Source organism: Phacochoerus africanus, chromosome 6, assembly GCF_016906955.1.
Source record: "Phacochoerus africanus isolate WHEZ1 chromosome 6, ROS_Pafr_v1, whole genome shotgun sequence".
In the NCBI taxonomy this organism is placed as follows: domain Eukaryota; kingdom Metazoa; phylum Chordata; class Mammalia; order Artiodactyla; family Suidae; genus Phacochoerus; species Phacochoerus africanus.
In genome coordinates this window covers 33,112,218-33,133,328 of record NC_062549.1, presented here as the reverse complement: position 1 = coordinate 33,133,328, position 21,111 = coordinate 33,112,218, and the positions used below count along the sequence as shown (strand labels likewise).

The following is a 21,111-nucleotide window of genomic DNA, read 5'->3' as shown; positions in this document are numbered from 1 at the left end:
TTACTGACTTGAACAACAGTAGGTAAAAGTAATGAGTAGAATATAATTAAAATATATTTATAAATCTTACCTTGTTGAGTACAGACATTTTTTAGAATGGATAATTGTGTTAGTGAAGCACATAGGAAATAAAGTATGTTTTTACAAATCTACTCTAAAGTTTTTTTTTTCATTTTTTAAAGTTTTATTGAAGTATAATCGATTTACAATGTTGTAATAATTTATGCTGTACAGCAAAGTAATTCAGTTATACATGTACACACATCCATTTCCTTTCAGATTCTTTTCCACATAGATTACCACAGAATATTGGGTAGAGTACTCTGTGCTATAGAGTGGGTCCCCAATGACCAGACATTCCATATACCTCAGTGTGCATATGCTAGTCCCAAACCCCCAGTCCAGCCTTTCCTGTAAGTTTTTTTAAAATTTTTATTACAGTTGACTTACAATATTCTGTCAATTTCTGCTGTAGAGCAAAGAACCCAGTTATACATAATATATACATTCTTTTTCTCACATTATCCTCCATCATGTTCCATCAGAAGTGACTAGATAGAGTTCTCTGTGCTATACAGCAAGATATCATTGCTTATCCACTCCAAATGCAGTAGTTTGCATCTACTAACCCCCATTCCACTCCTTCCCCTTCCCCCTTGGGAACTGCAAGTGTGTTCTCCATGTCCATGACTTTGTTTCTTTTCTGTAGATAGGTTCATTTATGCCATATGTTAGATTCCAGATATAAGTGACATCATATGGTATTTGTCTTTCTCCTTCTGACTTACTTCATTTAATATGAGAATCTCTAGTCCTTCCAATAAGTTTTAATTCCTTTTAAGTAGTAGGAGTTAACCCAGAATACTTCTATTAGCAATAAGGTACTTAGGCTTGTTTTTTTTCTTATTTATATAACACTGCTATCTTACATAATTTTGTTCATTTTACACTATCCTGTTATAATACAGGTTGGTAATGATCAAAATAGAAGTTGCTACTGTTTGTTGAAATAATTTATTGTTTTCTTTTTCTATCATTTCAGAGATATACCTAGAATACCTGATAGCACACATGCACAACTGGAATCCAGTAAGTTTCATCATTTATTTTAGAAGAAAATATTATTAATAAAGTCATTCATCACGGGTCAAATGAAGTCTTTGTCTATTAAGTCAAATTAAGATATATAATAAAGTTGCTATCAAGTATAGATCATATAAAGATAGAAAATTTAGTATTATTTCATGTCATTGTAGAAAAAATGTACAAAAATCTATGATATTTTAAGATGACTTATTAAAACCTTACTGTCTTAACTACTTTGTATTTTTAGATAGCTTTATTAAGATATACTGCTATAAACTGAACATATTTAAAATGCACAATTAGATGTTTTGACATTATGTATAAAACCATTGCCACAATAAAAACTAATGAATATACCATCACTCCCAAAAGTTTCAGCCTCTTCCATCCTGATTTCACTTAATTTAATAATTTACTACTTTGTAACCTAATCCTCAGTCAATGGGGGGAATACTTAGGATAATCCAGTGAATAATTATATATATTTTAATTTACACTTTTGGAAAATGTGGTAATAGTTCTGATTTTACAGAGTAGTAATGGAACAATAGATATACAAGTTAAAATAACATTAAACACATGAATACTTTTTATTACTTGTGTTTGAGTGCTATTTCAGATGGTAAGCCAATGAAGTTTTACCAATGAACTAAGTTTCTTGGTTGATTGAGAGTAAGGGATGTTGTGAAAGAAGAGAGGAGAATTGCAATTTGAAATACATGGAGAAGGAAAGACGGGGGCAAGGTTTGAAAGAATGGCAGTCTGAGGGGAAAGCTCTTCGGGTACAGGGACCAGAGGTGCAAAGGCTTTAAGGCAGGAAGGCCTAAAATGCATTTAAGAAAAAGCAAAATGATGACCGTGGCTGTACGCATGAGCAAGGGGAAGCAGGGTTAAAAGGAGGATAGGGAAGTAATGAGCAACCAAACTGCACAGACTTTGTAAGGCACTCTAAAGACTGACTTTTACTCTGATGAAAATCAAGAGCGACATAGGATGTTTTTGAAAAGAGACTTAAGTATTAAAATCTGGCTACTATTTTGAAAATAGGTTAAATGGAGTGAAAGCAGAGAGAGAATGAGAGGACTATTTCAGTATTTGAGTGGTCTGATAGTGGGAACTTCAACCACAGGGTTTGCGGTGAAGGTGAGAAGTGGTCGGATTCTCTATTTACACAACAGTTGAGAATATACTATTAAATAGATTTTTTTAACTTTAATATAACAATTATGAGTATAAATTTCTTTAAAATCTTTATCAGAGAGGAGAAATCTTTCTGGAATGTCATAGGTCCAAACTTTAAGATGTGGTCATATAACCTATTTGATTTAGTACTTTTAGCTAGTTGCTATATCATTTCATCCAATATATCATTTTCTCATAAAACTGTAAGTACTAATATAATGGTAATAATAATTATAATATTATATATAATAATCATTGTGTATAGTAATATTATAATCATCATCATCACTCCCATTTTATTGAGTGCTTGGAGCTGGGCTAGGTGTTGTACCTACATTCTCACCCTACATTCTGAAATAGCACTCAAACACAAGTAATAAAAGTACTTATGTGTTTAATGTTATTCACATGTAGTTTTCACAGCAATCTATGAGGTAGGTAAAATTTTTATTCACTTATATTGCATTACTCAGATATCGTATAAGCAGTGTGAGACCCTTTATCTTATTATAGCTGTTTGAAAAGCCCTTAAACTATAATTCCAAAATTATTCCTGTGAGGACAGGAGTCCTTTCTCAGTTTAGATTCAACCCTTTATTCTCTCTTTTTTTTTTTTTTGTCTTTTTGCCATTTCTTGGGCCGCTCTCGCAGCCTATGGAGGTTCCCAGGCTAGGGGTCGAATCGGAGCTGTAGCCCCTGGCCTATTCCAGAGCCACAGCAATGCCAGATCCGAGCCACATCTGTGAGCTACACCACAGCTCACAGCAACACCGGATCCTTAACCCACTGAGCAAGGCCAGGGATTGAACCTGCAACCTCATGGTTCCTAGTCAGATTTGTTAACCACTGCACCAGGACGGGAACTCCTCAATGCTTTATTCTTTAAAAATTGAAGAATAGCTTTCTCCAAAGCCCAATTCTTAACCCTCTGTTTTTAGTTCCTCAATAAATTCTTCTCTCTATGTAGTTTTAATTGCCATATAACTCCTAAGTTTATATTATCAAGATAATCTATAATTGTCCCTTCATCCCTGCATGTTTAAGAATATGCTTTAAGGGTCTTTCTATTACTTGAAGCTTAGCATGTAGAAAACTTAGCTTTTTTCTTAGTATCAAGTCAGCATTCTTTCTGCTTCTAAATATTGTAAAGTTATCACCATGACTTCTGATCCCAAGGCTTGCAGTCTCCCCCCTTCATTTTAAACATTACTCTCTCTAGAAGTGAATTTATCTGCTTATGCCTCTAATTTGGGAGACTCTTTACAGTTTAATTTTTAACACTATATCTACTTGACATCTGGCCCCATCCATATACCTCATTACCTCATTTCCCCTTGGATGTCTCTGAAGTGTCACAGGGTCACTGTGTTCCAAGTTAATTTCTTTACCCATCACCTTAAACACAAGACTTCCCCAGTGTTCTCTGTCCCAGGAATATCTGCACTGGCCTGTGCAGAGAACAAGACCAACATGTAGGGGACTTGACTCCACATCTGATTATAAGACTTGAACTCTTACTGTTCCCCTCCTTTCCCTTTACCTCTCATATCTAATTCGCTTCCAAGTTCTCTTTTTCTTATTTTGTAATACACCCTCAACTCTATTTCATTTTCCAGCCTTTTCTGTTATTATTATTTTATTGAAGTCTTCTTGTTCTTAGCTGTTTTCCATCTCAGTTCCATCTATACTTTTAAGTAAATGGTAAAGACATCTTCCTCAAATGCAGTTTTTATTACCTTACTCATAGGAGCTTAGCATGTATATATTTTTTTATTTTATTTTCTGGCCACACCCACAGCTTTTGGAAGTTCCCAGACCAGGGATTGAACCCATGCCATAGCAGTGACCCAGCTACAGCAGAGACCACATTGGATCCTTAACCACTAGACTCCCAGGGAACTCCATGGATATTTTCTTCATGCCAAAATTTTTGTCCAGAATTCCAGGCATTTAATTCTGCCAGTATCTTGGCCCCATTTTTATTAACTTTCCAACTTCCATACATACAAATTCTAGGAACTGAAGTTCTGCTTTTTATGCTATTTTGTATCTTTTTTTCATAGCCCCTCACTTCTTCTCTACCCATCTAATTTATTATATTCTTCCAGATATGGTTAAAAAATCACTTCTTGAGAACTTTTCACAATCAACATTCTAGAACTTAAACTTTTAACATTGCAAGTTTAGACCGTCTTCAAGTTGCTTTATTGATTTAGATTTTCGTTTTTCCTTCCTAAGTTTCTATTTAAAAAATTTTAGTATGTTATAATGGAAAAAAATAAAAATCATTATATAAAAAAATTTAGTATGTTATGTTAGTGAGATAGGAATTTAGTACACACATCAGATGAAGTGACTATGTTTTGAGGTCTATCTCTGCTATAATTGGCAGAGGAAATGGTTCACCCTTGGTCTTAAGAGAATCCCTAAGCTGCACCTACACTTTAAAAAAAATCCTCTAAGTATATTTGGAACATCATGGTTAAGAAAATGGTCTATATAATGGCATTTTGTGGGCATTGAAAACTACTTAAAAGATGTCTGGTAAAGATTATTAAATAGCTAGTAAAGAGCAATTATTATTATTCTTTATGTGTAATTACCATTTCAGGTTCTAGCTCATTTGAATCTCAAAAAATGGATCGTCCTTCTATTTCCGTTACCTCTCCCATGAGTCCTGGCATGTTGAGGGATGTTCCACAGTTCTTATCTGGACAACTTTCAGTATGTAATCACTGGATTAATTTCTCTTTTTGGAATATCAAGTAGTGTTTTTACTGTATGATGCTAGTTTTTTGTAAGACAAGTTCTTTAGAATATAATTGTGCTTTTCAATTTTTTCTCATTTTTAGTAATTTTAATTAAATTCAAGTGTAATTATGTAGCATAATACTTTATTAGAGTTAAGTTTTCTGGAATTTAATGAGAATTAGAATTTGTGATGCAATCTAAAACGTTTTTCACTTTGGTAATATTATTACAAAATTCAAAGTTATGATTTTTGCTTAGTACCTTAAAATGAGTATAATTTGTCTAAGACAAATTTCTAAGAGAAATAAAAATGCTACATTGTAAAATTGTAAAAATTTCTAAGAGAAATAAAAATGCTACATTGTAAAAATGCTACATTGTAAAATAAGTATAATTTGTCTAAGACAAATTTCTAAGAGAAATAAAAATGCTACATTGTACAAAAATAGAATATTTAAGATAAAAGGAAATATTTATATAATCTTTCCTTTTCAACTTTAAAGAAAATTTAAGATGAATTTCATAGTAATCATTGGAGTATGAATATTGCTCTGAAACATAATGATACTTCAGATGACTTAACAGACAAAACTAAGTAAATGGGAAAATACCTAATAGATGACTGAGTATGCCAGGTGGACTTCATATTAAGCGATCCCTAATCTGAACATTTTATAATAAAATTTAAAAATTATTATACATCTTTTGACCATATTAGATAAGCTTTGCAAATTCAAGCCCTCACTTTTTATTAATTTCTTCAGTTGTCATTTCCTTTAAACCATTAAAAAATATTAAAATTTTTCCAGTTATATTTTAGAAACAAGTTAATATTGACACTAATTATGGAAATTACTAAACATAAATTTTTATGAGTATTAAGAATTATTTATATTCTCAAAATTCAAACATTGAATTTTGGATAAAAAATGTTACACTTAAAAACTAACTCTTCTTGGGCTGATAATTTAAGAGCAATATCTAGCCTTTTGTTGTATCAGCTACAAAATTTCTCCCTTTATTTTTTAGGGGGAATGAGAAGTATTTAATTTTTCTGAAGAATTTTCATTAATTAAATGGAGATGGAGGGAGTATAAGTAGAATTAACATAGTAATAATTATTGAAAAAAATCATTAGACATGTCTGTTCTGGGATTACTTTCATTACAAAAGTGATAACAAAAGCTATGTAAGAAAGAAGACGAGATACAATTAGGAGTTTGTAAATGTCTTATGAAATGAAGTATTCTTTATTATTTTCTTTTCCTTTCTTTTTCATAAACAGAGTGAACTTTTTCATTTGAGGACAGTAGTGTTTATTTCACTTTACACAATAAGTAGCATTTTTCTACTTATTCTTTTACATTTTTTTGACAGCACAGATGTTGTCACTTATGGTTTAAATGCATGTGTATTTTCTTATACTATTTTAGAAAGTTATAATACATGTTAGCTTTAAAAATTTTTAATTTTAAAATTTAAAAATTTTAAATTATAGTTCATTTGTAAATCATGCTTCGGGTGGCTGACAATGTCAGTACATAAATAAATCTGTGTGCGCATGTGTGTGCGTGTATAGTTGGCTTCAGTTGGTCAAAGAGGGAGCAGAAGATAGATTTCCATAGTTAAGTAAGTACCACTTTGTTACCTCATGAAATCCCAAGGCTATATTAGAAATTGAACTAGAAGGGGAGGGTGAGAAGCATAGTGTAGGCATTTAGACAGATTTCAAATTCACCTCATGATTCAAAATGAACATGGTAGAAAGATAAGACTGTTGAATATTTTGGGCAAATAAAAACTTAAAAGTATGTAGTATTCGGATTTATAAATAATGTTGCTTTAAAATCCATAGAATTGGAGTTCCCGTCGTGGCGCAGTGGTTAACGAATCCGACTAGGAACCATGAGGTTGCGGGTTCAGTCCCTGCCCTTGCTCAGTGGGTTAACCATCTGGCGTTGCCCTGAGCTGTGGTGTAGGTTGCAGACGCGGCTCGGATCCCGCGTTGCTGTGGCTCTGGCGTAGGCCGGCAGCCACAGCTCCGATTGGACCCCTGGCCTGGGAACCTCCATATGCCGCAGGAGCAGCCCAAGAAATGGCAAAAAGACAAAAAAAAAAAAAATCTGTAGAATTATAACTTAATATTGTGTACCATTTTATCATCTTTTTATGACTTAGAATGGTAGCAATATAATATTTGTGTAAGTGTAATATATATCTGTTGTGGTAAATCTATAAAGAACAGATAAAATAAAAAATAAATACCATCTATAATCTTGCCACTAAAATATAACCATTCACATACATATAAATTTTTAAACAGAACTGTGATAAATCTGGGTATACTATTTTGAAACTTGCTTTTTCACTTAGTAATATAATAATATGGTATACTTTTGCCTCTAAACTTTTTAAAAATTCCTGCTAAAATAATTTTAATAATTATTTAATACCCTATTTAACTTAATTTGCTATTCTAGGATGTATTTGTTTCTAATTTATAAATAATGATGCCATGGAAATCTTGCATATTTTATTAGGAGAAAACTCTTTTGTTATAATAAGTTTCCAGATGTAAAATACAAAAGAAAAAATTCAAAGATTCTTAAAATCTGTTGCATAAATTGTTCTCCAAAATATTTTTACCAAATTATACTAGAGTTATCTATTTAAGTAGTTGATGTTAATGTATAACTCAGGTCATTTGTAACACTAGTTACTGAGACTATGATAGGGAACAAGAGAGACACAGATTTTACCTTAAAACTAAATTTACATAAAACTTAATTTTATTTTCATTCTTTACATGTAGGAAACCATAAGCAATATACCCTTCTAGGGGTAGTATTTTCCTTTATATTTAATCTCAATTCTGCCAACTGGAGATAAATTTGATTTGATCTAATTATGTAGAGGTTGGGAAAATGTGTCCACATATATCATTCTTCAGGAAAACTCCTGGGAAATCATAAGGCAACATTATGATTCCTATCTCCTATTTACCTGTGGGTATTTTTACTTCTGGTGAGATTTACCTGGGCCCGTAAGTCACTCATTATTTACAAAATCAGACATTACTAATGCCTGACAACAAAGACAATTTGTTTATTATATGAACTGACCTTTCTATTATATTTATGTCAGTTCATGGACTGTTATTTTCTTAAATATATAGGTATAATGCAAATCGTTGTTTAAATTTTCATGTACAAGGCTGTTGATGATTTTTAAAAATTACTCAGTTTCTTTCTTTTCCGTGCTTGAATTATGCTGACTTGTTATTCTAGGGCATAGCTATGAAAGTACCATTGATGTATTTGGTGAGAAAATCAGTATGCACTCAGGTTTATGACACCTGGACTATATGTTGACCTTTTCACTGTCAGCACTCCCTTGATTCTTTTTAATACTGTGTTCTGTAATTTAGAGCTTTCCTTCTTCAGAGGATTACTTTTGTAATTCTCTTTATATTTTAAAATTAATTTGTAGCCTTTAGCAAGTTTTTTGATGAAGTATTAAAATAAATTATAATCCTTAACTTTTTAAAAAGTGAAAAATGGCTTAGATCTCTTTCTATAGAAACTCAGTAATTCTTATTGACAATCATTTTATTTCAGGGTCTGTGGCTGACTAATGGTTACTTTGTTTTAATACGATATTAAGTGACTTTGTTTTAATATTTTTCTGACTCCATTTTTAGTGATAAGCTGGTAAATATTGTATATATCCATTTTATATGCCCATTTAAAGGGAATAAGAAATTGAGAAATAGGTATGTATTCTTTATATCTACTTAAAAACTCAATAGCCTTTTAAAAACTTTTTGTAAATGAAAGGTGTTTTTTGAGCTTTCATCTTTTATATCTCATTGTTACAATCTTGTTATTTCAGAAGCATTGTATAAAAAGAATGTCCTGAAATTAGGACAGTATAAAGTAGGAAGTGACATTAAAAATACAAAATAAATTGCGAGACACAAATTCAAACTCTTCATTTATATGAGGCTGAATCGTTGGTTACTATTAGCTGCCTCATGCTTAAAATAAATGAATTAATATTAATTACAAACTGCAATGAGATACAAAATACTTCACCATTTATGAAGTATCCAGAATCCACAGAGATAGAAAGCAGCTTAGTAGTTGCCAGAAATTGAGGCAATGGGAAAATATGGGGAGTGATTACTTAATACCTTCTGGTGTGATGAAAAAGTGTTGAAACTAGAGCGAGGTGGTGGTGCTACAGCATTGTGGATGTTCTAGGTGCTACTGAATTGTACCCTTTAAAATGGATAATTGCGTGTTATTTTAATTTCACCTCAATTTAAAGTAACCTGACAAAACAAAATATGTTTACATAGCCAAGTTTAATGTATAATCTTATGGGTATAAATTGGATTTAAATTAGCATAGATATTGACAGTCGATTTCAGAAATCTGTGAGTTATTTGAGATTATTTTAGAAAATTACCTTAAAGAATTACTTTATTTCCAAGTACTGTTTCTTTTGAAGTGAATCTTTTAGTTTACAGAATATTTCCTTTAAAAATCTTTCATTAGCAGTATTTTTGGTCTAAACCAGGTAGAACAGGTAAGAAGGAAAAAAATCTATTTCTAAATATAGTGCCTAACTAACGTCCTGTTCTTCAGTCTAGTTAATCTCTGTGAATCTCATGCATCTCTTACTCATTGGCTAGAGAATTATCTACCTAGGATTATGCATACAGATTTCAGTAACACGCTACATATCGAAACATTCAGTAACACACTCCATATCAGATTTCAGTAACACACTCCATGTCAAAAACATTCCATTTGGAAATGTGTCCACACAAAAAGGAAGATAGCTTAGATTTGAGACTGTCTTGGGTTTTGGAGAGAGACTCATATGATTGAATGATAGTCTGCTTCTAAAATCTGTTTTTAGGCATTTAGATATGTGTCTTAAACAGTGCCTGTCTGATGATGGTTGAATGGGATAGAGTCCTTCTAGTATCTGTTGTTTCCATATAGCAGTGGAAAAGTCTGAAGCCTTTAACTGTTTACAGATGCTAATTAGGCAAGAGAGAATCCGTGAGAAAGCTGAAGAATGGGGTGGAATCTTGGTGAAAGAACAAAAATTAAACTCCCTGAAATCCATTCCTAATCCAGAGACATACATCTGATTTTGTTCCTGCTTTAACTGTTGGCATGCCTTAATAAAGGCACAAAATTTTGATTGTGGTATCTTTGGGAAAATGTTTCAAAATGAAAATAAAATAAATTATAAGAGGAATCTGATTTTATTCCAAGAATTTGAAATAACAGTGATTTAATCAGAAATGGGTTTATTTTCTACCTTTACAATATGTTACTTTTTGTGTGGGAAAGTCTATCTAGCCTTTTTTTAAAATCTATTTCGTCATCTGCATATTGGAGATAATAGCAGCTATCTCCTAGCATTGTTGGGAAGCAGTAAACTTGCAAAAAACTGTCAGTAAAGGCCTGAAAAAATATAAAAAACTATAAATGAAAAGAAATGAGGTATTATTGTCATTAATAAGTATGATTAGTTCTAAATAGTGTTATCTCAAGTGGTACACAATAAATGTCTGAAAATGATGTTTAAATACTAGAGCCTGGTATAGACTCTTAAAGGATGAATCAACTAATTCATCCAGTGTATTCCAGCATACTTTTATCTTTCTGTCTTTATTCTTTTAAGGAATGCTAAAGCTGGCCTAGCTTACGTTTTTTAGACTTTTGTTAGCTGTATCCCTTTGGAAAGTTACACAATTACTTCTACAGATGACTTTCAATTAATAATGCTATAATGTATTTTTGTCTTATTTCTTGGATTATGATTTTTTTTCTTTGTAGTGTGTTTAAGGGTGAAACCTAAAGTATCTTGACTCTTGTGTTATGTTTAAACTCATTCTTTCAGGATATATAAGCCCAAATATATTATTTTATATTCAGTCTTAATTCCTGTTATGTTAATTACGTTTAAAAATCTGATTTGAACCTTCTTAGATTGATAGAGTTTTATCTATTTTAGCATTTTGGGAAAATTAATTTATTCATTATATAAAACTACTTAATTTAGGTATATATTGTCATGGAAAATGTATTTAAAGGATAGTTGTATGTGTTTTTTACTTTTGGTCTTTTAGTTCCAGCGTGTTGTCCTTTTTGGTTTTGTTTTATTGCTTTTTTCTTTAATTTTGCTTACCAGAGCCAAAGCCTTAGTAGAAGAACAACGCCTTTTGTTCCTAGGGTTCAGGTAAAGGCCTTGTCTGCCTGATAGAAACTGAAGTTGTGTTTTATCCCTTACTTGTATGTTTTTGGAAAATGCGTAGTAGGAAAACTTTCTTTGGTATGTTGCTCCAAACCATATTATTGACTTTAAAATCATTTTATGAGCCAGCTTGTAGAATTATGCATGGGGATTAAAATACAGGAAAAATTTAAAGAGACAATCTTTGTTAGCGATTTTATATGATGAACTGAATACTAAAACTCACAGGTTTCAGGTTGGCATTTAATGCAGATTTTACTTATACTTGTAACATTGATAGAAATTGCTGATTTTATACTGTTGACATTTTCCTTTATTACACCAAGTTTGCTGTCTCTTTAAATCATTCATTATATATTTAACTTATACATTATCTTGCATTTTCCAAGCTATAACTCCTTGAGGAGATTGGCAAATAAATTTGTACCTTAACTAAAATAAGAATTTTATACATATGATATAAGGTTCAACTTTTGGGAAGTAGATTACTTTGAAAGAACAAAATCACAATCCAAACAAACTATGTTGGATTTATTTTGTTTACATTTTGTAATTGTAATTCCATTTAATTTTACTGTAATACTTAGGTACAAGTTGTTTGCCTCTTTTCATTAGGAAACCTTATATAGTAAATCAATATAGTTTTTTTTTTTTAAGTAGAGTTATGCTTTCCTTGCTTTGCTGCATGTTTTTTTTTCCCCAGATTGTTGTTGCTTTTCAATAATACTAATTTAGTTTAAATTTTAAAAATTAAAGTTGTTCTAGTTAATACTATACAGTGTAAAATATTAACTTATACTACTCAGGTTCTGCTTAGGAAATTTAAAAATGATTACATGATAAAACTGGAATGATAACTATTAAAACAAAGTAATATCAATATTTTTATTAATGAAATTGAGGTAAATAAGAACTATATTATATCTAGAATTGTGAAAAAATACATTTGTTATTTGGAGGAATCAACAGACATATTCTAACCATTGATTTAAAAAGCACAGAAATGTTTAGGAATGTGATAAATAATCTAACAAATAAAATAATTCTCTTTTTATAGTGTGAACTGGATAGCTTTTAAAAACTTCAGTAAAATAAAAACTAGGGCTATGGATCACAAATGCCCAGTCTGATGGTTTATTAAAAAGTGTAATTTGATTAAAAAACAGTAAAATTAAAATGTACCTGTTTCATGTCATATTATTTTAATATTTATATATTAAATATATGAAATGAATGAATATATGAATATATGAAAGTCACATGCCTAATATCTGTTTGGATAAGAAATTAATATTATCAGTAAGTGATATTTTTGGTTTTCCATGGCATAAGAAAATCTAAAAGTAATACTATTTATCAAGTATTTGAAAAATGTATCTTAAATGTTTAGCTATAATTCTTTTAAAGGAGCGAAAATATTGCCTGTGCAGATGGCAACAAAGGTTTAATCTCAGTCTCTCAAAAAATTCTCATAGAAATCCATAACTTGCTCCAATTATTGTGAGCTTGGTCTAATAATAATAATTTTTTTGTTTCTTAAGTATCTAGTTTATTGGAATTTTTTTTTTTCTTAAGACTTTCTGGGGCTTTTTCTCATCGAATTACTAACATTCATGTCATGATCCTCTGAGAAAGATTTTTAATATCATGGGAAAATAAAGCCATGTTTTTTATTGCTATAGAAAATAATAAATATTAGAAATTACTGTGGTTTTAGTCACAAATTTAGAGAAACTATGACGCTCTCTGACATCTTTGTTTCATCTCATTTCTGATACACTCTTGTATTTCTTAAATTTTTATTTTTGTTTTCCCCTCATGTCTTTTGCTAGAGTGGCCTCTTTTTTTTCCACCTATTTTCATCTCTATCTTTGTTCTAATATTGTCGGGCAAGCAAACATTTGAACTGTTTTTTCCATTTACATATTAGAGGATTTTTTTTTTCCAGGTTTTTGGTCCCCTAGTCCATTGCAGTGGTTCTCAAGCTATAATGTCCATGAGAACCATTTAGAAGTGTTATTAAAATGCAAATTCCCTCAGCCACATTCCAATTCGGTAGATGAGAGGTAGATGACAGGAATTTGTAACTTTTAAAGAATAGCAAGATAATATTGTTGCAGGAGTTTTGGGGACTACAATTTAAGAAACACTTGTTTAGAGTCTATACTTAGCAACTCGATTTGGAAAACTTATTATTACACAGCATCAATAATGCCTGTATTAAACATAAGGACCTAAATAGTAGTAATAATCATTTTAAATTTTAAGTTTTTCTTATAATTATTCTTATTATTCCATTTGACTAAAAAGAAAGATGTAAATAATTTGATATTCTCTACTGAGCCATTAGTCTTCCAGCTCAAAGTTTTGCCCAGCCACTTATTCTCTTGAGATATGAAGTGAGAGACTCAACAAGGCATGTTAGAATTGGAACTGAACTACCAATATATCAATATATATTTGTCTATATTTATATGTATATGATATACATTTATTTATATATCCTAGAGCCTGGCCCAGACCTGACTCTCTTTTGGAGATGAGAGGAAAGGACTGACATGAGATGTATATTTAAATTGTTTAAACTGATGCAGACATGGTTTCAAATTAAAGGAAAAAAATCAAACCATTGGAAATACATAAATATATAATAAAGTATATGTTATATAAATATAACGTTTTCCCAAATTTCAAGTTTATAATTCAATTTCAGTTTCAAGGTAATGGTCAGAAATATGCTCGGTTCTGAACCAAATGTGGATCAGAGCCATAGTCATCATAGATTCTGACATGGCAAAATTAGCTAGGTAGGTGTGGGAGTGTGAGGTACGTGTGTGGGAGGTGACAATTGTTAAATCAGATGAATTCAGCAGCTGGATGTGAAGTTCTAATCCTTAATTATGGCATAGGCAAATTATTCTTTCTCATCTAGAATTATAAAGTATACCCTTATTAGTCTAAAGATAATACATTGCTTCACAAGTGAAAAAGAAACTTTGTGTAAGAAATTTTAAAAGATGAATTTATTGCATTTTTAAATACAAACCTAAGGAATCTATGGACTAAAACTACTAGTAACTGCCATTGCTTAAAATCTTTGAAATGTCTTGCTGTGGTATAACATAAAGTATTTGCTTAAAAAATCCCTATGAATGCTGTATAAATAAGTTATTTATTCAATTCATTTTGAGCACTTATTCTGAACTATTTAGGGGAACCAAAATAAATTACAGTGACTCTTGCATAAAGGTATACATAGAACAATCCTATATAAAGTCCTTAGTTATGGTAGTGTAATTATTATGTGCATGTTAATAAGGTATCAAATTAGATTATAAAAAGGACAAATGATTTATCAAACTAAAATATCTGAATTAATTTCTCTATTCATTGAGGTTACCGTAGCATATCATTTTAACTGCAAGTGAAGTTAATATTCTGTGCTAATATTAGCGTAAGAGAACAGAGCAAATATTGGAAATGTAAACATTATGTTACAGTAGTAAATGTTTAAGCTGATAAATGAATATTTTTGCTTTTCAGATAAAACTATGGTTTGACAAGGTTGGTCACCAGTTAATAGTTACAATTTTGGGAGCAAAGGATCTCCCTTCCAGGGAAGATGGGAGGCCAAGGAATCCTTATGTTAAAATTTACTTTCTTCCAGACAGAAGGTAGGGATATGAAACAACAATAAATGTTCTTGAAAATAAATGAGAAATGTTAATGGCAGTGGGTGTTTTGATTCTGTATCATTTATTTTTAAATATCATACCAGTTAGATAACTTGTAAAGTTTAGCATAAGCATATTGATTCTTGGGAATCAAAATAGTGAGAGTAAATATTTTCAGATTGTTTTAAAATTATATCAAATATTTATAATATAAATTATTTAATATTTATTTTAGGTTGTGTGGATTATTTCTTAAATAATGTATGTTTTCATTGATGAAACTCATTAAAAATTGTGCTCCTTAGGGGACAGGTTCGGGGGAGCACTGGACTGGGGTTTGGGATTGGCATACACACACTGAGGTATGCGAAATGATTGCCCAACAGGGACCTGCTATATAGCACAGGAAACTCTCCCTGATATTCTGTGATAATCTATATATGAAAAGAATCTGAAAAAGAATTGATGTGTGTATATGTGTAACTGAATCACTTTGTTGTACAGCAGAAATGAGCACAACATTGTAAATCAGCTGTACTTCAATGAAACTTTAAAAAATGAAAAAAATTGAGGCTTCAATCAAAAAAATTTATGCTCCTTTAAATCAAATGCATTTTTAACATAGATGACAGAGGCAAAAAGCTCAAAGTGGTACTGAAGGCTATGATCATGTTCCTCTAAAATTTCTACTTCCTCTTACTAAGATATTATTTTTCTCTATTCTGTAAAGTTAATGAGTATGCTTTATATTTCATCATCTATATCACCAAGGAATCTTTACCACTAGGCCTGTAATCAGCTTTCTAAAGTGTTATTTGCTTTTTGTGCATGCTAATCAACATACACTTTGAGGAATCAGGATAGGAGAAATAGCTTATCAAAAAACCATCTAATCATTCTTAATTCCAGACACATACAAAATAAAAGAGATTGGAGTGCCCATTGTGGCTCAGCAGTTCTGACATTGTCTCTGTGAGGATGTGGGTTCAATCCCTGGCCTTGCTCAGTGGGTTAAAGATCCAGGATTGCCACAAGTTGCAGTGTAGGTTGCAGGTGCAGCTTGGATGCAGCATTGCTGTGGCTGTGGCATGGTCTGGCAGCTGCAGCTCCATTTCAAGCCCTAGCCCGGGAACGTCCATATGCCGCCGGTGCAGTCATAAAAAGAAAAGAAAAAAAAAAGAGGGAGAGAGATTATTCAGTAAGCATCATTAAAAAGAAAGAAGTAATGCACCAATTACCCTTTCCACAGCTCTTCTGCATCTCAGGCTTTCAGGCTGGTCATTTTTCTCAGGTTGGAAGTCGCTGGGCACACATGTGATCTTAAACATATTTATACACTTTGGTAACTCTCTTTTAGTTAGTTTAAGTTGAAAGTCATCACTGTTGAGTGCCAGAGTATCATCTGAAGAACAATTTCAGCAAAGAAAAGGATAAAAGAAAGGAAGTAGGCAGTTAATAAAGGCCTTATACTTTATTTGATACATATTTTGAAGCGAAATTTTTAAAATGAATTCCTCAGAAAATGTCAGTGTGTCACAACATCTAAAACTATTAGAAAATATTTCCTATAACTAGAATGTTAAATCCAGCTTAAATTTCAGTTGGATGACAAATGTCACAGCCATACTACCTACCTTCCTGGATGGAGGCTAAGAAACATGGCTCCTCAGAACGCACCTAGTGTACTAGTCCTAGCATCACAAGAATGCCACGAGGAAAACCTGCTGGAAATGCTGAATTCTCATCTATGCTTTTATGCACACAGATAACTTCAGTTTCTACCTATTCAGACCTTTGAAGAAAAATGCTTGTTTTTCAAGATGATGAAAGTCTCTCAAACCATTTGTTTTTTGGTTGACTATTTGTGGTTAGTTTTATTTTATTTTACATACCTTTCCCCACTTTGTGAGCAGATAGAACTAAAATGGAAGGTAATGTCCCTTTAAAGACTCCTTCACATTTCAGATGTAGGATTTTTTAATCTTTTCTCAACACCAAAGAATGTGAGAAACATTTGGATATTTTTTTCCTCAGATTATTTCTCAACTGAGTTTCCCTGTCATTTATCAGGAATTTGAAGTCTCTTTAGGCAAGTTTGTAGCTCACTTTATTGATAGAGCTGTGTCAGGTTTTTACCCTTAATAAAGCATTCTCTGGTTAAGTCAAACAGCTACGTTGTCACTACATTATCATCTCAGATTTTTTTTTTTCTGTTGACACAATTTTTTACATGTGAATAAAGGACTATTTATAGTTTGGGTATGAACTATTTCTTTTTTCTTGACAATTTTTCTGGGAGAAAAAAAACCACAGGCCCCAGGAAGCCTGTAGATACCAAAATCTGCAATGCTCAAGTCACTTATATAAAATGGCATAGTTCTGCATTTGCAGATGGAGGGCAACAACTGGACATGAATAAATGAACATAGAAAACAATTGATGCCTTTTTATTTATTTTTGTTGTTGTTGTTTGGGTTTTTTTTGCCACACCTATGGCATACAGAAATTCCTGGGCCAGGTGTGACCCTTGCCACAGCTGTGACCCAGGCTGCAGCAGTGACAGTGCTGCCAGATCCTTAACCCTCTGAGTCAGCAGAGAATTCCTGATATCTTTTTATTGATAAGACATCCTAGAGGGACAAGCGAGGCTACATAGAAGAGATTTAGTCCAGAATGTCAGTATGTCAGCAAAGCCAATGTATTATTTTCTATATAATATACAAGGTACTCTAAAAAATAGCTGAGAATGTTTTAACACTCTTTCTTATATCTTGAAGGAGAGTTGGTTACCAGTCAAAATATATTTCTTTCTTTTGTTTTGAGTGGACATATCATCGTTGCATGCTGCTAAGTTAAATTATATGGAAACCAAAAGTACTGGAAACATGAAAATAAATAGAAAAAGCTTTAGGTTAGATTTTTGAACTGTTTTCTCAACAATTTAATGATGTTGTTAAAGATCAATTATTTTATTACCATTAAGCTGCTATTTAAAACATATTTAGCATGCTTAATGATCTTAGTTTTTCTGTAATTTTAGCAACATTTCAGTGCTTTGACTTATACAGCATGATCTTCTTTTGAAGGCTTTAATCATACTTCTAGAAAAAAAATAACTCATTTACTTTTTAACTTGATGAAGGTAAGATACCTTTCCATTGCTCTTTTCATGGATTGGTGCTTTAATGTACACCAAATTGCCTTACCAAATTGTAATCATATAAGGTGTGTTTATGAGGAACTTCAGAGGTTATCTAGTCTCCTCCTACCCAGAATTAGAAATCCCTTCTAATGTAATCATTCTTTGAGAACTTTCTTCACTCTCTAAGTGTTAGCCAAGTTTCCTCTTTTTTTTTTTGCTTTTTTTTGGGCAGTGTTCCAGCTGCAGCATATGGAAGTTCCCAGGCTAAGGGTCAAATTGGAGCTGCAGCTGCCAGCCTATGCCACAGCCACAGCAATGCTAGATGGAAGTTGCATCTGTGACCTACACCACAGCTCACTGTAACACCGTATCCTCCAACCCACTGAGTGAGGGATTTCCTCATGGATGCCAGTCAGATTCATTACCACTGAGCCACAAGGGAAACTCCCAAGGCTTTCTTCTATTTCTGTTTAGGTTGCGATACCAAACATTCTTGATTTAGAGAGCAAGGTTCCTGGCCTTGGTGGAAGGACCTTTATCTCTGACAGGGTCTCATATGTAATTCTTCAATGGATGGAATGTAAAATATAAGTAGATGTTTTATAAATATTTGTTAAAATTATAGGAGGGAGTAATGTAGTCATAAATCATAGTCTTAGTCATTATTTCTATTATTTAGTTATTTTTATTTATAGTACCACTTCTTTTCCATAAATTTCAAGAAACCTACATTGGTTTCCAAAGTTTTTTTTCTACAAAGCCTTTAGAAATTAATATAGATACATTGTTTTAAGATGACTTTCTGCTACATTAAATATATGTGCTTGAAGGAAGTTCCTGTCGTGGTGCAGCGGTAACAAATCCGACTAGCATCCATGAAGATGTGGGTTCAATCCCTGGCCTCGCTCAGTGGGTTAAGGATCCGGCATTGCCTTGAGCTGTGGTATAGGTCGCAGACTTGGCTCAGATCCCACCTCGCTGTAGCTATGGTGTAGGCTGGCAGCTGTAGCTCTGATTCAACCCCTAGCCTGGGAACTACCATATCCTGCTGGTGTGACCGTAAAAAAAAAAATGTGTGTGTATGTGTGTGTGTGTGTATGTGCGCGCGCGCGTGCGTGCGCGGTGCTTGGAAACATACGTGCTCTTGATTACTTAAATCAAGTTGATATTAAACATTAAGCTCTCTATTCACTTAGAGAAGGAGTCTCGTAACCTCCCTCATTTAGAGACAATCTATCTTTAGTTTTCCCAGCTTCATATTTCCTGACACTCTTGTACTGTGTACTACACTGAGAGAATTTGTAGCAGTTAATACCATTCCACTTGCAGTTCATAGTTACCTCTCACTTCAAACAGACTCTTTTGATAGCTTAATGGTCTTTTTATTCCTAGATGGTCTTTTTATTCCTATTCAGCCATTGATCCTCTCTAATAAGCTAGAGTAGTGATCTCCAGAAAGAATGGGTGTACACAGTGGATGTATGAGATAATTTATTGTTCAGAAAGAAATATTTGAATTTTTATTTTAATGTAACTATTTTTCATTCTATTTTTGTGTATTTGTCAATTTATATAATTATCTGTATAATGGTTTAGTAATACATGCTTATAACTTATAAATATATGTGTATATAATGGAACAGGTAATCAAAAACATTTACTTGATAGAAATATGCACTCAAAAAAAAAAAGTGAGCATCTCTGAGCTAGAAGTTTTGTTTATCAGGATGGTCAGCGTGAATTTTCAGATTATGGTTGCCCTCTCACATAGAAACAATTTTACTATGTTTTCAAAGACAAGACATTGATAAATGTCAAATGGGCAAATACATATTTCTTCTGTGTGAGAAAGTAACTTGGTAAAGTGCAGCTACAATTGCTCATTAGCTAAATTATATGGATGTGAAGTAGTGAACATCACAGTTTACTAGATTTACTGTACAATAACACTTCTATAGTTTTAAGTGATTAGTATATGCAATTACTATCTGTTGGTTATAAATACTATGTATAGTCTTTGCATATATACAAATACTAAAAGTAATAGTATATGTAACCAGTAGATTAATTGCCCTTTTGAAGATTTCCAGTAGGGCAATGTGTTTAAAAAAATAAGTTAAGATTCTTCAGTTTAGTTTTATTTAGAATTTGGGAAAGATTAAGTTTTTAATAATCTATCATGGAAATTTTTCATATTTGTTGAATATTGGTATTATCAAGTCATTCTTATAAACTAGTAAATTGTATGCCTTATAAATTTTAATGGTAACTTTAAAGATTATAATATTTTTAATGTATGATACATTTGTGGGAAAACTTCAATTGATTTCTTTCCTCAGAAATTTTATGTTAATAATTTTGAGGGCAAAAGTTAAAGGTTTATGTAAGTTAATGTATTCTCATTTTTTTCATAGTGATAAAAACAAGAGAAGAACTAAAACAGTAAAGAAAACATTAGAACCCAAATGGAACCAAACATTCATTTATTCTCCAGTCCACCGAAGAGAATTTCGGGAACGAATGCTTGAGATTACCCTTTGGGATCAAGCTCGAGTTCGAGAGGAAGAAAGTGAATTCTTAGGAGAGGTATCTGCAACTATTTTAAAGCTGAGACTATGTCAACCTGAGTATTTTGTTTATATGACGTGGTAAAATTTTATATTTTGAATACCTGAAAAGGTAAATGTAACAGGATGAAATTAGCCGCTTTAAGACAAATCTTATTGATGCCTTTATAGTATGTGTATATCATTTTAGTTTACTGAACCTATTATACCACTAGTAATTCAGTCATTTGTTCAGGGCTATTTTTTCAGCCCTGTCCTGTATCCATAATGTGCTAGGGACTGAGGCTTCAAAGATGGCTAAGGTATATTACTTTCGTCAAGGAATTTATAATCCACTGGGATACATAGAAATGAATGAACAATTATAACATAGCATGGCAGATGTTCTTTCAGGGAAAGTGCAATGGGAATACATAATTGCTGTGCAAGGGAA

General features: G+C 32.0%; 1 protein-coding gene across 37 annotated transcripts in view; it reads left to right on the top strand.

Moving 5' to 3' along the window:
- The window catches only part of RIMS2 (regulating synaptic membrane exocytosis 2), a 621,959-nt gene that overhangs the window by 334,196 nt on the left and 266,652 nt on the right, over positions 1 to 21,111 (top strand). For 31 of the 37 annotated variants that reach the window (XM_047783459.1, XM_047783448.1, XM_047783463.1 and 28 more), the window contains 4 exons: positions 1,043 to 1,089; positions 4,880 to 4,992; positions 14,839 to 14,969; positions 20,526 to 20,697. In XM_047783459.1, coding sequence (XP_047639415.1) covers positions 1,043 to 1,089; positions 4,880 to 4,992; positions 14,839 to 14,969; positions 20,526 to 20,697 — 463 coding nt within the window. Of the gene's footprint in view, positions 1 to 1,042; positions 1,090 to 4,879; positions 4,993 to 11,232; positions 11,281 to 14,838; positions 14,970 to 20,525; positions 20,698 to 21,111 lie in introns of all 37 variants that reach the window. The other 6 variants (XM_047783453.1, XM_047783438.1, XM_047783471.1 and 3 more) reach the window with 1 other exon arrangement.